Here is a 17,691-nt window from a genome sequence, read left to right on the forward strand (position 1 = left end):
AATAGTGCAAGTTCCACCACTTAAAAAGATGAGAGGAGTCTGTAATTTACATCATAGGTAGACCTCAACTATGGGAGACAAACTGAGAAAAAAAAATCCAGAAAATCACATTCTCTGTTTTTTTAACATTTTATTTGCATATTATGGTGGAAAATAAGTATTTGGTCAGAAACAAACAATCAAGATTTCTGGCTCTCACAGACCTGTAACTTCTTCTTTAAGAGTCTCCTCTTTCCTCCACTCATTACCTGTAGTAATGGCACCTGTTTAAACTTATCAGTATAAAAAGACACCTGTGCACACCCTCAAACAGTCTGACTCCAAACTCCACTATGGTGAAGACCAAAGAGCTGTCAAAGGACACCAGAAACAAAATTGTAGCCCTGCACCAGGCTGGGAAGACTGAATCTGCAATAGCCAACCAGCTTGGAGTGAAGAAATCAACAGTGGGAGCAATAATTAGAAAATGGAAGACATACAAGACCACTGATAATCTCCCTCGATCTGGGGTTCCACGCAAAATCCCACCCTGTGGGGTCAGAATGATCACAAGAATGGTGAGCAAAAATCCCAGAACCACGCGGGGGGACCTAGTGAATGAACTACAGAGAGCTGGGACCAATGTAACAAGGCCTACCATAAGTAACACACTACGCCACCATGGACTTAGATCCTGCAGTGCCAGACGTGTCCCACTGCTTAAGCCAGTACATGTCCGGGCCCGTCTGAAGTTTGCTAGAGAACATTTGGATGATCCAGAGGAGTTTTGGGAGAATGTCCTATGGTCTGATGAAACCAAACTGGAACTGTTTGGTAGAAACACAACTTGTCGTGTTTGGAGGAAAAAGAATACTGAGTTGCATCCATCAAACACCATACCTACTGTAAAGCATGGTGGTGGAAACATCATGCTTTGGGGCTGTTTCTCTGCAAAGGGGCCAGGACGACTGATCCGGGTACATGAAAGAATGAATGGGGCCATGTATCGTGAGATTTTGAGTGCAAACCTCCTTCCATCAGCAAGGGCATTGAAGATGAAACGTGGCTGGGTCTTTCAACATGACAATGATCCAAAGCACACCGCCAGGGCAACGAAGGAGTGGCTTCGTAAGAAGCATTTCAAGGTCCTGGAGTGGCCTAGCCAGTCTCCAGATCTCAACCCTATAGAAAACCTTTGGAGGGAGTTGAAAGTCCGTGTTGCCAAACGAAAAGCCAAAAACATCACTGCTCTAGAGGAGATCTGCATGGAGGAATGGGCCAACATACCAACAACAGTGTGTGGCAACCTTGTGAAGACTTACAGAAAACGTTTGACCTCTGTCATTGCCAACAAAGGATATATTACAAAGTATTGAGATGAAATTTTGTTTCTGACCAAATACTTATTTTCCACCATAATATGCAAATAAAATGTTAAAAAAACAGACAATGTGATTTTCTGGATTTTTTTTCTCAGTTTGTCTCCCATAGTTGAGGTCTACCTATGATGTAAATTACAGACGCCTCTCATCTTTTTAAGTGGTGGAACTTGCACTATTGCTGACTGACTAAATACTTTTTTGCCCCACTCTAAAAAACTATTTACATTTTAATTTTCAGGGATCTCTTCTATTTTTTGGGTAAGAAATATGCACCTGAAGAAAATGGGTTATTACCGTATATTATTGATTGAAGTGCCATACTTTAAACTATTCTTGGACATTGTTGGTAATTTTATTTCTGATTAGAAATTGGTCAGTGTTTCCTTCTTCGAATCGGGAGATACGCAGAAACAAAGAGTGATGTTAACAATGCTAAATTAACAGTCTGCATATCCTGAACAGCACTAGCTGAGAGGCACTGGGTCACCCGCTGTGCTGGGGTACTGTTGCTGCAGTGGTGGTTGGTGCACAGCTATAAAAAGTTAGAGACCCACTGAGAGATTCGCTGTGGTGTGGCAGTAGGCTTCATGCAGACTGATCAGAATGTTAAACTAAGAACTTCATGTTTAGTTTGGTACATTTTTACCCATTTGATCAACATATGATTTTTGGATGTGTGGTCCATGTCTTTTTCTACAGCATTGGTGGATCCTGGACATCTGTTGAAAATATTGATGTGGTATACCGTACTTTATTTAAACAGTTGCATTCAAAATGATCCAAACTTCATTTCAAATTAGGTTTGTTAGCAAAATTACCAGCAATGTTTACAGGGATTTTCCAGGCTGAAAATAGAAGTCTGCAGTCACTTTTTGCCTGCTTTCCAGTTTCTACAAATTTGCCTCTTTGCAACTTGCAAAGTTGTCCACCCTCCCAGTTTCCCCTTGTATTTTTACTCAAAATAGGTGATGCATGGTACAGCACCATATCATATGAGCAAGGTCTGCTTTACCCTTTCCATTTTGGGCAGCTTATAATTAGGATCAGTGGGCCTGCTACATTAGAGCGGTCAATTTAAAGTATTTGATAGACTCACTATAAATGACCATTTATTTCTGTGTCATAACCTGAAATAAGAAGTTCAGACACCATGGGCCCAATTCATTAAAGCTTTTACGACACAAAAGTGGCATAAGAGCTTTGAAAAGGCACACATTTTTTGCCCAAATATTTGTGAATTTTAGCACTCATGTCATTTTGGATCAGCTCTGCCGAAATGGGAGTGTGGGTGTTGTTGCTACTCACTCCCACCTATTTAATAAAATCTGCGGGTGTTTTCTGTGCCAGAAATGCACAGGCACACGCCACTTACTAGAGGCTATCAATGAATTTGGCGCCAGATACGCTTTCAAGAAAGGTGTAGCAAAAGCTTAGGCTACACTAGTCGGGATGAAATGATACCAGCATAGAGGACACAATTTGATCCAACAAATGCACAAAGGATAGTGCATGGCCACTTCATAATTTTATTATATTATTACATAGACAAAACTGTAGAAAATCAGTATGAATTAATAATATTATACCTCAATTATAGCAAACAAAAACCGCACAGCAAATGTTATTCCATAACATAACACAGAAGTCCCAGGCAGCTACCACCGAAAAGAGCACAAGAAAATACACAAAAGCAGCTGTTATTTTTCCAAGCATGTATGAATATTAATTATCTGATTATACAGGGATACGAATGGCACCGATGCCAAAGATGGAGATGCTGAATAATTATTCAAATACACATTCAATAAAAACAAACAAGTGCAGTGTTATTAATAATCGCTGCTACTATCAATCTTGTACATAAATTCACTATTTTCCTGGGGCAATAGCGACCTACACAAAAGGGATTTTGTAATCTATCCAGCAATAAACTGTATTACTTAACTCATAATATGCCATGAAACTAATCATATTATAAGGATTCTCAGCACAACCTTTTCAAAAAGGCAAACATATAAAAGCAGAGATAATCCGCACCACTGTGTTATTCAGACCGCTGAATCTCACACACCAGACGGTTCAGTGATTTATCGCCCAAAAGAAACGGGTGCTCAGTCCAGAAAGAAGAATACAATGTCCATTTGTGAAGAAAGTGAAAGGCACTCACTGTCCTAAAATCCAAGTTTTATTACGACATTAAAGTCTTCGGCAGGGGGGAATGTGAACAATTAACGGATGACGGCCGTTTCGCGCTAACGCGCTTCTACGGGTCCTACCAGTACCGATTAAGATTGCCTCCCACCACCTGACGTCATCACATTGTAAAAAAACATCTACCTAACAGAGTAAAAAAAATTGTGCAGATTATAAATTTAAGTACGGAATTTGGATGTTTCGCCCCCAGCAGTTCGCCCCCGTACCCTGTTTTGACACAGAATTTTGTGTTTGGATGTTTCACCAGTTTGTCCTTGTGGTTCATGAACTCCCGTCCGTCATCAATCCACATGTCACAAAAGTACTGTACAGAGTGCTGCACTTTTGTGACATGTTAAATCAACTGTTTCCATCTGACACGGGGAACCGCTAGACTGCACTCCGTGACCAAAGGAGCTGCAGCTGCGACAGGCAAGTATCATCCTGGGGGACAAATGCTGGGGACGAAATGTGCATGGGTGAAATGTACCCGGGGGCGAACCGCTGGAGGCGAACTGCTGGGGGCGAAACATCCTATAACCTTTAAAAACAAATGAACAATACATGAAAACATATGAGAGCCAGATGAGATGCTTACAAAAACACCGACAAATCAATCCTTTCATTCAGACCTATTGGTCCTGTTGTTCATGCTCGCAGAATCCATCTGGCCTCCCTCCTAAGAAGAAGCCTGTGCAGATCGCCTCCTTGCTGCGGTAAGTTAACCCTCTTTAAACCTTCAAAACGAAGTGTTTTCGTATTGCCCTCACGGCACTTCTTCATGTGATTGATAAGAGGGGGAACCCCTTTTCCTGACTGGATGTAATTATAGTGTTCCCTAAACCTCACAAATAAAGGACGAATAGTCTTATCAATATAAAAAAAAGCCACAATGGCAGAAAATTGCATAGACTACATACGGTAAGTGGTTCTACAAGAAATAAAGTCACGGACCTTATGGTGAATGGAACCGATGGTGATCATAGTACCTGTTATCCAGAAAGAACAAAAGTTACAGTGGCCACACCTGAAATTTCCTTTAGGGATCCCTGCCTTTAACCAATTTTCCTGATCACTTCTCACTCGATTGTGGACTTAAAGATCGTTGAGGTTTGTGTTGCGATGACAGGAAAATAAAGGGCCTCTCTGTTAACCACATCTACTAGATCAGTAGCTTTTTCTAGGATATGCCAATTCCTCCTAATTACCGATCTAATGTAACCATCCATGGGGCCAAACTTAAAACAGAATACAAATCTTTTTTCTTTGTCTTTTGAATTATTCCTACCTGAAAAAGGAATTCCCATCAACACATGTCTCAGCCTTTTTTAGCGCAGCATCCAATACATAGTGGGGGTATCCACGATTTTCAAATCTCCTAAATAAATCCTGAGATTACCTTTTAAAACTACTAGTACTACTATTCACTCTTTTCACCCTCAGAAACTCACTGTAAGGAAGAGAATGTTTGATATATTGGGGGTCGGCGCTACTATAGTGCAATAAAGAATTAGTAGAAGAAGGTTTTTGGAAAAACCTCTTTGTGAATAGTGTCCTGTTCTACCCATAATTTAACATCCAAGAATTCTAGCTCCAATCCACCAAAATGGGACGTGAATTTCATGTTCATGGTGTTGGACAGTGCCAGGTGCTCCACAAATAGGGTGAAAGCCTCCCGGGAACCACACCATGAAGATGTCATCCACGTACCTGATGAACAGAGGAAACATGTCCCTTGGAGGCCGGTTCCCTAGCAAACGCGTCATCGAATACGGTTATCAATTTGACTGATCATGATTTGAAGGCGGCGCATTATTCTGTACTATCGAAAAGTCTTAATTTTTGTCTGCTTGAGAACTTTGATTTAGTGGACTTTAAAATTGATTTATATAAAGCAGTCAGAAAAATACATCTACATAAATCTTTTATATCCTCCAAGCAAGTAGATAAGCCTAAATATTCAGAAGAAGTTCCCTGTAAGGTGGGCCCTCTCTAGGTTTCATGGTCAGCGATGAGCCTGCAGCAGACATACAGGATGGTGCCCAACTTTTGTTAAGCCTTACTGATTTGTATGTCACCCCAGGCAGCGATATTGATCGACCTATTCTACCATTCACAGGGAGGGTAAAGTCCACATCCATGCCTACAATATCTCCGGGTAATCCAATCTTTATATCTTTGAGGCACAGGTCATTAAAGATGTAGAGGCTTTAATCTATCAGAAACTACCACCCAATTTGTCACCTGAGAAACAATCCCTTATGGAAATCTGGGAATGGTCCGACACCATTGTTCGGGCAGCCGACAAAGGTGGCAATATCGTACTATTGTCCAAGGAGTACTATATGTCTGAGGCCAATAGACAATTGGCTGAAAGCGGTACTTATTTGAAGTTAGGCTAGGTTCACATTGCGTTATTGGGTGTCCACTAATGGAATCCGTTACATAGCGGCACTAACGCTATGTAACGGATCCGTTAGCGCACCCATTGACCGCAATTATTGTAGCGCATTGCTAACGCATGCCATTATTGGCATGCGTTAGCGATGTGCCGTTATTTTGTGACGGACCTCAAACGCTGTCTGCCGCGTTTTTGGGTCCGTTCTCGCTAGCCCAGATTGAGCATTTGCGCTAGCGCGATCGCATAATGCGATCCCTTTTTGGCAATTGCGTTAACACAGTCCGTTAGCATATGCGCTAAACGGACTGCACTAAGGCAATGTGACAGAAAAACAGGCAAAGGTGCTTACCTGTCTAGGCCTCAAATCAAATGCACTCTCATGGTGCAGTGGGCCCAAGTAAAGATGGCGACTACACAGGTGTGATAATACCAAATGACCAGCGCTAACTGTAATGCTGTGCATACTCTGTGTGAACACTTCTGCAGATTATTTATTTGCACTGGTGTGCCAAGCAGCCATTCCCTGATTGTAGGCTGGCTGTCTTATTTGGTATTATCACACCTGTGTAGTCGCCATCTTTACTTGGGCCCACTGCACCATGAGAGTGCATTTGATTTGAGGCCTAGACAGGTAAGCACCTTTGCCTGTTTTTCTGTGGTGTTTTTTCTAAAATAGTGGAGGTTTTTTCCTCCTTTTTTTTCCTCCTGTTGTAGTTTTTGCTGTTAGACTAGGACTGGCAAGCGTGAGGACCCTTGACGTGGGTTGTCAGCTTATGTATTGTGGCCATAATATTAACTAATACCTTACATATTTTGATATGTTCTTGTGTACTTTTTTTACTTTTACTTTTTGAGGTGCAGTTGGGCTCTGATGGCTTTGTAAGTTGTGGCCTCTGTTCACACGGGACGCATTACAGTTAGCGCTGGTCAGCCCGCCACATGGCGTTACTAATAGGCTAGGATCCAGTTGCTGTGCATACTCTGTGTGAACACTGCTGCAGATTATTTATTTGCACTGGTGTGCCAAGCAGCCATTCCCTGATCGTAGGCTGGCTGTCTTATTTGGTATTATCACACCTGTGTAGTCGCCATCTTTACTTGGGACCACTGCACCATGAGAGTACATTTGATTTGAGGCCTATACAGGTAAGCACCTTTGCCTGTTTTTCTGTGGTGTTTTTTCTAAAATAGTGGAGGTTTTTTTCCTCCTTTTTTTCCTCCTGTTGTAGTTTTTGCTGTTAGACTAAGGCAATGTGAACCTAGCCTTAGAGTCAGACCCCACGGCAAAATTTAAGAATGAGCTGCGTTCTTTTCTTAGGAAATAGGTGGAATGCAGTGTTTTGTCTTAGAAACAAGCGGAGAAATCATTGCCTGAATCCCCTAAAAAACCTTGCTGGTATCATATTCCAAAAGTACATAAGTCTTTGATCCAGCCACCAGGCCGCCCTATTGTGTCAGGGACTGGGTCGCTCCCGATATTTAGATTGGAAGCTTCACCCGTTGTTACAGGATATACCATCATACGTGAAGGACACAAAGGATTTCCTACATGTCTTGAAGAGTTTTGTATGGCAGGACGAGTTTTCCCTTACCTCTATTGATGTAGAGAGTCTGTATACTAGGATCCCACATAGTATTGGTGTTGAAGCGGTTAGACAGGTCCTTAGTAACACGGACACAGATATAAACACGGTGGGGTTTATTTGTGAGGGCCTGACTTATATTTTAAAACATAATACTTTCAAATTTGACACAACATGGTACCTGCAAACAGAAGGGACTGCTATGGGTACTCCAGTAGCTTGTACCCTGGCAAATTTGTTTCTTGCAGTTTTCAAAGAGAAATGTATTTACTCCATTGGCAATTAATTTTTAAAACACATTAAACTGTTCATCAGGTACGTGGATGACATCTTCATGGTGTGGGATGGTTCCCGGGAGGCTTTCACCCTATTTGTGGAGCACCTGGGACTATCCAACACCATGAACATGAAATTCACGTCTCCATTTTGGTGGATTGGAGCTAGAATTCTTGGATGTTAAATTATGGGTAGAACAGGACACTATTCACAAAGAGCTTCTCCGAAAACTTTCTTCTAGTAATTCTTTATTGCACTATAGTAGCGCCGACACCCAATATATCAAACATTCTCTTCCTTACAGTGAGTTTCTGAGGGTGAAAAGAGTGAATAGTAGTACTAGTGGTTTTAAAAGGCAATCTCAGGATTTATTTAGGAGATTTGAAAATCGTGGATACCCCCACTATGTATTGGATGCTGCGTTAGAAAAGGCTGAGACATGTGTTGATGGGAATTCCTTTGCGGGTAGGAATAATTCAAAAGACAAAGAAAAAAGATTTGTATTCTGTTTTAGGTTTGGCCCCATGGATGGTTACATTAGATCGGTAATTAGGAGGAATTAGCATATCCTAGAAAAAGCTACTGATCTAGTAGATGTGGTTAACAGAGAGGCCTTTTATTTTCTTGTCGTCGCAACACAAACCTCAACAATCTTTTAGTCCACAATCGAGTGAGAAGTGATTAGGAAAATTGGTTAAAGGCAGGGATCCCTAAAGGAAATTTCAGGTGTGGCCACTGTAACTTTTGTTCTTTCCGAATAACAGGTAATATGATTACCATCGGTTCCATTCACCTTCAGGTCCGTGACTTTATTTCTTGTAGAACCAGGTATGTAGTGTATGCAATTTTCTGCCCTTGTGACTTTTTTATATTGGTAAGACTATTTGTCCTTTATTTGTGAGGTTTAGGTAACACTATAATTCCATCCAGTCAGGAAAATGGGTTCCCCGTCTTATCAATCACATGAAGGAGTGCCATGAGGGCAATGCGAGAACACTTCGTTTTGCAGGTTTAGAGAGGGTTAACTTACCGCAGCAAGGAGGCGATCTGCACAGGCTTCTTCTTAGGAGGGAGGCCAGATGGATTCTGCGCACACGAACAACAGGACCTATAGGTCTGAATGAAAGGATTGATATGTTGGTGTTTTTGTAAGCAACTCATCTGGCTCTCATATGTTTTCATGTATTGTTCGTTTGTTTTTAAATTTGTAATCTGCACAATTTTTTTACTCTGTTAGGTAGATGTTTTTTACAATGTGATGATGTCAGGTGGTGGGAGGCAACCTTAATCCATACAGGTATAGGTGACTCTCCACTCCCTTTCACCAGTAGGACCTGTGGAAGTGCGGTAGCGCGAAACGGCCATTGTCCGTTTATTGTTCACATTCCACCCTGCCGAAGACTTTAATGTCGTAATAAAGCTTGGATTTTAGGACGGTGAGTGCCTTTAACTTTCTTCACAAATGGACAACCTTTTCAAAGTGTTTTCATGTCTAAACCTTGTGAATGGTTTTGAGGATTATTTTTAAGAATATGTGGAAAAAATGACTTTTTCTGGTGGATTCTGCCCCAAACCTGCCTGAAAGAGTGCCAATAAAGGCCCAAAAAATGAACTTATGCACTGCAATGTCAAAACAACATGCTGTGCAAATTTTCTCAATTTTGTCACTTTAAAGGGAACCTGTCACCCCCGTTTTTTGAGATTGAGATATAAATACTGTTAAATAGGGCCTGCGCTGTGCGTTACTATAGTGTATGTAGTGTACCCCGATTCCCCACCTATGCTGAGAAATACATTACCAAAGTCGCTGTTTTTGCCTGTCAATCAGGCTGGTCTGGTCAGGTGGGCGTGGTGACATCGCTCTTTTCTTCCCCAGCTTTCCGTTGGTGGCGTAGTGGTGTGCGCATGTCCAGAGTTCCTAATCCCCTGCGCGCACGTGAAGCAAAAGCGCGCGTTCTGCGCTATTGCCCCTGTCATCGGTGGGGGCGGCCATCTTCCTGGGGCCGCTCGTGCGCAGATCGAGTGCTCTGCTGCACGGAGCTTCAGGAAAATGGCCGCGGGATGCCGCGCGTGCGCATTAGAGATCGCGGCGGCCATTTTCCCAAAGCCGAGTTTGCATCTCACCGATGACAGGGGCAACAGCGCAGAACGCGCGCTTTTGCTTCACGTGCGCGCAGGGGATTAGGAACTCTGGACATGCGCACACCACTACGCCACCAACGGAAAGCTGGGGAAGAAAAGAGCGATGTCACCACGCCCACCTGACCAGACCAGCCTGATTGACAGGCGAAAACGGCGACTTTGGTAATGTATTTCTCAGCATAGGTGGGGAATCGGGGTACACTACATACACTATAGTAACGCACAGCGCAGGCCCTATTTAACAGTATTTATATCTCAATCTCAAAAAACGGGGTGACAGGTTCCCTTTAAGCCACTTCAGGTTTTGAAAGATGTTAAGCAGCTAAAATAAGTGTTCTGACTATTCTTTAGGCAGCTTCCGATAGAAAGCTGCCACTAATAGAGAAGAGGGAATAGCACAATCCCTGTCTAGGTCAGTGCTCTCTGGTCGTGAATAAGAGCTGCATGAATTTCCTGAGTTCACAGAGTGTAATTCGCTGGCATGGTGTAACATCACTTGTGCAGCGCAGCACACACGAGACATCTCACCAGCCCAGCAAATCGTGAGCCAATCCTGGGATCCTGGAGGGAAAGGAAGTGCACATAACTTCTATTCATGACGAGAAAACTGACGTGAACTGTGGATTGAGATTGCACAAAGCGATCCCACTCATCTCTAGCCTCTATCTTACATATGGTAAAAAAAAAAAAATGATGTCGGCAACAAAGCCGCCGTTAAAATGACAAAAGGGACACCAAAGACGACACTTGAAGAACAACGCCGCTGGTGTTTTACAATAGCATCTTCTGCTTCATAAAAGACCACACTAGTTCCACAGCCAAATCAATGTAGTGCTGACTTGTTAGTATACCTGGAAAGAAGACTAGTGGGGTCCGTCTACCTTACACTTTGCTACACCACTCCATAAGATCTAGCTATCATTGTGTCCAAGATAAAAGTTGAACTCATTGCTAAATAGAAAAAGATGATCATTCCAACCTACATTGCCATCTTGCTCTGCACCACGATAGCCTTTGAGAGTGCAGGCGTAAGGTCAATAGAACACATGTAGCTGGCCATCTGGCTCATAGACGAATGTCATGCAAACACCTTTTGATGGGACCAGCGATACGACCATTTCTCCAAAGTGTCTCAGGAGCGGTTTTTCAATACAACATGACAATGCCAGGCTCAAGTTGCTGGCATTACTGTGAGCAAACTGCATGGCCTGAGCATGATACCATGGCCTACAGCATCTCAGGACCTGTCTCCCATCTTCACATCTGGGATTTCATTGGTCGGCAATTACGAAGGGAGCTGCCAGCAGTGGATCTTGATGATTTGTGTGCCCCAGTGGCAGAACATTCCTAAGACAGCCATTAATGACCTCACTAACAGCATGCCAAGACGTGCAAGTGCATGCATTTCTGTGTGTGAAGCTCATACTCCATATTCAATAAATCGATTTTTTTTTTTAAATTGTTGTTTACATTTTTTCATTATATGCATCTCGTTAACATGTCTATTGATTCTGTGATTGTGATATATACTGTATATGCCTTTCCCTTTTTGATGTTACAATTTCAATGTTGAGGAACATATACACTGTATGGTGTTTTGACGGCTTTTTATTTCAAATTTTTGTCAGCATGATGAAAAAGATATATTTTTGGCATGTTTTCTTTATTTTTACTGCCTTAATTTTATAGATCAGTTTCAGTAATAAAAATGTGTACCATATATACTCGTGTATAAGCCGAGATTTTCAGCACATTCTTTTATGCTGATAACGCCTCCCTCGGTTTATACACGAGTCAGACATCAATACTCACCTTCCGTCGCTGGATCTCCATCCCTGCATCTCCATTGTCCGGGCACCGGCAGCTTCTTCCTGCGAAGAGCGGTACTGATCAGTAAGGTAATGAATATGTAAGTGTCTCCACTCCCATAGGCATGGAGCACATATTTATTACCTTAATGAGCGGTACCACGTGACCGCTCTGCACAGGAAGAAGCTACCAGCCCCGGGACAACGGAGAAGCAGGGAAGTGCAGAGACTGCGCCAGGAGGGGGTAAGTATGACAGGGGAGGACAGGGGAGCCGAGCCATGCCATGGGGGAATATGGGGAGAGCCACACATAGCAGGACAGGGATGAGGGGACAATGCATACCCGGCTTATACACGTGTCAATAAGCTTACCCAGTTTTCCATAGCAAAATTAGGTGCCTCGGCTTATACTCGGGTCGGCTTATACTCAAGTATATGCGATACTTTCTTTACTTTTGTTTTTACATAAATACAGCTTTTTAGTAATTAAATATTTTTATTTCAGTTTTTCGTTCATTATTTAGCATTTTTAAAATAATTTTATTGGACTTATTTGTCTATTTTTTATACTTAATTCCTGCAATGTTTGTAGAGTATTAGACCAGCCAATTTTACACTGACAGGAGGCCTGTTAGACCCTGCTTATGGTAGGGACTAACAGGCCACAATAGATGGCAGACGATGAGACCACATGGTCTGATTTTAGTTAACACATCCAATTGTGGAAATTATTATTATTCTAAGATCTATTAATTAAAATAAACTTTTGTTTGTAGGAAAACTCTTTTAAAGACTGCATGAAAAGATCAAAACTTCACTTATAACCAGGACAAACGAAAGGGTACTCACGTAGCTCCCCGACTTTGAGGATTTCACAAAGCATCTTTGTAAGTTCAATGCTGCTACGACCAAAGGGACATTCATGCTTATCTTCCCGACTGCTGTTTTCCAAGACAATCTGTAATGAAAGCAGCTATCATAAGGATCATAGTATTTGTGGAACTTCTAAAGTACTTTAATAATTCTCATGGCATTTAATCACAGCACTAAAGCTCACACACATCGAAAGCTCTGCAAATACCGGCTACAGATGATCCCTTACCAGAGTGCCACACTTCTGTGTAAAGGAGAGCGTGTAGAACATCCAGTTTAAATTAGCTATAACTCCACTGTCAGTCTTTGGCAGCTGAACGCTACTCAGCCCTTTTATTAAGCAGAGCCCTTTGATGCAATAACCTCCCATATCAGATATGAAGTATAGGCCTGTGTGTGTAATTGGCAAACACTTTCAGCTACATGACTTAAGCTCGTACAATTTTACATCGCTGATACAATTCATTTTCAGCAATAACTTCCACAATATGGAAAGACAGATAAGCGGAAAAAAACAAAAGATAAATAAAATAAATGAATCTCGCTGGGCTAGAGAACATGCGATTCTGGTAACGGCAAATGAACCTGTCTAGAGCCTTATTACTTATGCAGAATACACCGCATACCCCCTAGTTTAAATGAAAACGCACACGCTCTGATGCAGTTGATAGACTTGCTATTATTAGATTATAAAAAGAGCTTTTGTATGCGACATTCTTCAGTCAAACTCAGAAAGCAGAACGGAGCCTATTTTTATTGATGCTATTCAGCTATAAATGCACCCTCTAGCTTTTCAGTAGCTCAAAAAGCTTCACTTAGATTGAAAGGTAACTGTGGGAGTTCAATGCCAGTTACAGAAGGAACAAAATACTACAGCATATTGCCATTCCTGTATGCTGCTCACACCAGGCATTTTAGGATCAATGCTGTGCATGTCAATCCTACTGATAAAATGCTCAACTGAGACCTCAGGGAAAAACTTCAATGTTGTGAAGATGACTTTCACACACCTACAAGTCAAGGGAGATTAGTCATATTGGCACTACACAGATGTCATGCAAACCAGATTAAATTGAAAAAAATAGTGTTCCTTGGATAGTACATATGCACCTAGAGGGTGGGCGCCGTAAAACCCCTAAATTGGGGCGCGATTGTGTAAATACACAACCGTTTTTATAGCCAGAATAGCATCTAAGGTGTGTCACAGTCATTGGAAAACTGCTTGTGGTTTCAACTAAATGCAATGGACAGATTGCGGTCACCAGGAAAAGACCAGAACTGGGAAAACAATAGAGGCTGTTGGCTCAGAGCAGACCAGCACATGCGTCAGAGTGATGATAGCACTGTGCTGTCCGGTACAAAAATGACAGCGCAACATAAAGGATGCGGCTGGACAAGCATTCTCTGCAGATTAAGAGACTTGTAGCCGAGTAAGGATTATATCATAGATTTAGGCTAAAAGCTGCCCTATATTAGCATAAAAAAATGTTTGTAAATTGCAGTCACAGTAACTGTTCTTTTATTTTATTATGTTAACCATTGCCTTCCTTTATCATGCTAGATGTGTGAAAACATCAGGATGGTCTTGATAAAAACACATGATTTAGTACTTTACAAATGATCAGTGATGCCACTTTTTAATTGGTCAATTTAAAGGGACTATTTGACCTTTGTGAATCCTCACAAAACGCACATTGCAAACTGTGAAAATTCTCCGGTGCCAGAGGCAAGTATGTGATTTAAATACCTCTGGACACATTCCGACTAGACTGTCTCCAGAAATCCTCAACTTGCACTGCATTGCGCAAGGCTGCACCATCTAGTAGGCATGTGACCGCATGTATGCAAATCACATACTTGCGGTCACTCGCACGTTGCTCCCGACACTGAAGAATCCTCACAGCATGTGCTATGTGAGGCTTCACAAGCATGCAGTCACTTTAAGTCACCTGAGGCCAGAAAACCTCTTTAAGTCATGTAACCTCTTGAGGGTGGATCTAAATAATACAACTAGGACTGGTTGGTTAAATTTCTCATTCAAATTAGTTGAATAAAAAATAGAATATAAAATTATAAGAGGGCTACTGGCATGAAGAATTACAATGAAAAAAATATTTCTGGAATTACTGAAATTAAAATAGGCTGGTTAACACTATACATTGATGTGTGGGTAGTAGGCTACACATTGATGTCCGAGTAGGAGGAGGTCTGTAAGCAGAAGTTTTGCAAGAAAAGCTTATATATTTTCAATTTTTTTTAAAAATCTGTATTAAATTGCATGCTAATGACATGCTGAATATACAGTATCCTAAGAAAAGCAAGTGAGAAGCAAATTGCAGGGTTACAGTTGAGGTCTAGCATGCCACTGTTTTTTTTTAAATCAGATACGGTAATTTTGTATTGAAAAAACGACTGCATTACATTTTCCAAAATATAACAAAACACAATCACTAAAAGAAATACAATAATACTTAACCCCTTAGTGACAGAGCCAATTTGGTACTTAATGACCAACCAATTTTTACAATTCTGACCACTGTCAATTTATGAGGTTATAGCTCTAACACTTCATTATTACATATTGTATTTCATGATAAAGGTAAAATTTCTTCAATATAACTTGCGTTTATTTATGAAAAATATGGAAATTTTGCAATTTTCAAACTTTTAACCCCTTCATTACCCAGCCTATTTTGACCTCAATGACCTGACCATTTTTTGCCATTCTGACCAGTGTCCCTTTATGAGGTAATAACTCAGGAACGCTTCAACGGATCCTAGCGATTCTGAGACTGTTTTTTCGTGACATATTGGGCTTCATGTTACTAGTAAATTTAGGTTGTTAATTCTTGCGGTTATTTGTGAAAAAAATCGCAAGTTCGCTGAAAATTTTGCAATTTTCAAATTTTTAATTTTTATTCTGTTAAACCAGAGAGTTATTATGTGACACAAAATAGTTAATAAATAACATTACCCACATGTCTACTTTACATCAGCACAATTTTGGAAACAATTTTTTTTTGCTAGGAAGTTATAAGGGTTAAAATTTGACCAGCGATTTACAAAACCATTTTTTAGGGACCACCTCACATTTGAAGTTAGTTTGAGGGGTCTATATGGCTGAAAATACCAGAAAGTGACACCATTCTAAAAACTGCACCCCTCAAGGTGCTCAAAACCACATTCAAGAAGTTTATTAACCCTTCAGGTATTTCACAGCAGCAGAAGCAACATGGAAGGAAAAAATGAACATTTCACTTTTTAGTCACAAAAATGATCTTTTAGCAACAATTTTTTTATTTTCCCAAGGGTAAAAGGAGAAACTGGACCCCGAACGTTATTGTACAATTTGTCCTGAGTACGCCGATACCCCATATGTGGGGGGAACCACTGTTTGGGTGCACAGAAGGGCTCGGAAGGGAAGGAGCGCCATTTGACTTTTTGAATGAAAGTCTTAGTTACTCACCGGTTAACGGTGTATTTCGGAGTCCATGACAGCACTACGGAGAGAGGGGATCCGTCCTTCAGGAACAGGAAACCTACAGATATATAAGGGCGGCACCTCTTCCACGCATCAGTTGGTTTACAGAGCACAAGAGGACCACCAAGGTTAATAGCATTCATAATAAACAATAATACAATAACTAACTATTCACTACCCGTGAATTATATATATAAATAAAGGAAGAGGTGTACACCCAGAACTTAAGAAGACAGGAGGGTATGTACAGGTGCTGTCATGGACTCCGAAAAACACGGTTAACCGGTGAGTAACTAAGACTTTATTCGGTCGTCCATGACAGCACTAAGGAGAGAATTACAGAGAGTAACTAACTAGGGAGGGACTATAGCTTGCAGCACCCTTACACCAAAAGAGAGGTCAGAAGAGGCACCCAGGTTCAACCTATAATGGTTATAGAAAGTGTTTGGAGAAGACCAAGTAGCAGCCTTACAAATCTGGTCGATCGACACCTCCAATCTTTCCGCCCACGAAGCCGCCATAGCTCTAGTGGAATGTGCTTTAAGACCTTCAGGCGCCGGCTTGCCCTTTGAGATGTATGCCAGCGAGATAGCCTCCCTGATCCATCTAGCTAGAGTAGATTTCGATGCTCTATGCCCTTTCCTACTACCCTGATAGGACACGAATAGGGCATTATCTAACTTCCAGGGATCAGTTACCGCTAGATACTCCAGGATACATCTTCTTACATCTAAAGTGTGTAACTTCCTTTCCTTATCGTTAGTAGGATTGGGGAGGAAAGATGGAAGAACTATTTCCTGTGTTCTGTGGAAACTGGACACTACTTTAGGGAGATATGCTGGATCAGGGGATAGTATCACTATATCATCTCTAAGCTGCATGTAAGGGGGAACCCTGGATAATGCTTGTATGTCACCTATCCTACGCGCCGATGTTATGGCCACCAGGAAGGCTACTTTAAGGGATAGATGTTTAATAGAGGCTGAGGAAACTGGTTCAAATGGGGCCTCTGTCATGGCTGAGAGGACTAGGTTCAGGTCCCAAGGCATGACTCTATTCTTCACAATTGGCCTAGACCGTTTTGTTGCCCTGATGAATCTGCTGACCCAGTGATTCTCAGCAATGTTGCAGCCAAAGAGGGCCCCCAAGGCTGATACCTGCACCTTAAGAGTATTTGGGGATAACCCCATATCTAACCCCCTTTGTAAGAATTCCAAGATCTGGACAATCGGTATTGACTGTCCAGCTGTTGCCCCCGAGTTCTGAAGAAATCTCTTCCAGATTCTGACATAGATTTTTGTGGTTATCATTTTTCTGCTTTTCAGCAGAGTGTTAATGAGGGCCGGCAAGAACCCCCTATCTTTTAACAGCGCCCGCTCAAAATCCACGCCGTCAGATGAAGGCCAACCGCCCGAGGATGGTAGACTGGGCCCTGGGATAGGAGATCCGGAATGTCTGGCAAGACCCATGGATCGGACATCGACATCGCCCTCAGGCATGGAAACCACGTCTTTCTGGGCCAGAAGGGGGCAATTAATATTACTGTGGCTTTGTCCTTCCTGATTTTCCTCAC

The 17,691-nt window shown here is 41.7% G+C and overlaps 1 protein-coding gene across 5 annotated transcripts in view; it reads right to left on the reverse strand.

The window, feature by feature from the left end:
* The window catches only part of ELMO1 (engulfment and cell motility 1), a 562,162-nt gene that overhangs the window by 265,733 nt on the left and 278,738 nt on the right, over positions 1–17,691 (reverse strand). For all 5 annotated transcript variants that reach the window (XR_011314008.1, XM_069730235.1, XM_069730236.1 and 2 more), the window contains one exon: positions 12,614–12,722. Coding sequence is in view for 4 of the 5 variants with exons in the window: in XM_069730235.1 (XP_069586336.1) it covers positions 12,614–12,722 (109 nt within the window). In the remaining variant the exon portion in view is untranslated. The remainder of the gene's footprint in view (positions 1–12,613; positions 12,723–17,691) is intronic.

This window comes from Ranitomeya imitator, chromosome 6, assembly GCF_032444005.1.
Source record: "Ranitomeya imitator isolate aRanImi1 chromosome 6, aRanImi1.pri, whole genome shotgun sequence".
NCBI lineage: Eukaryota > Metazoa > Chordata > Amphibia > Anura > Dendrobatidae > Ranitomeya > Ranitomeya imitator.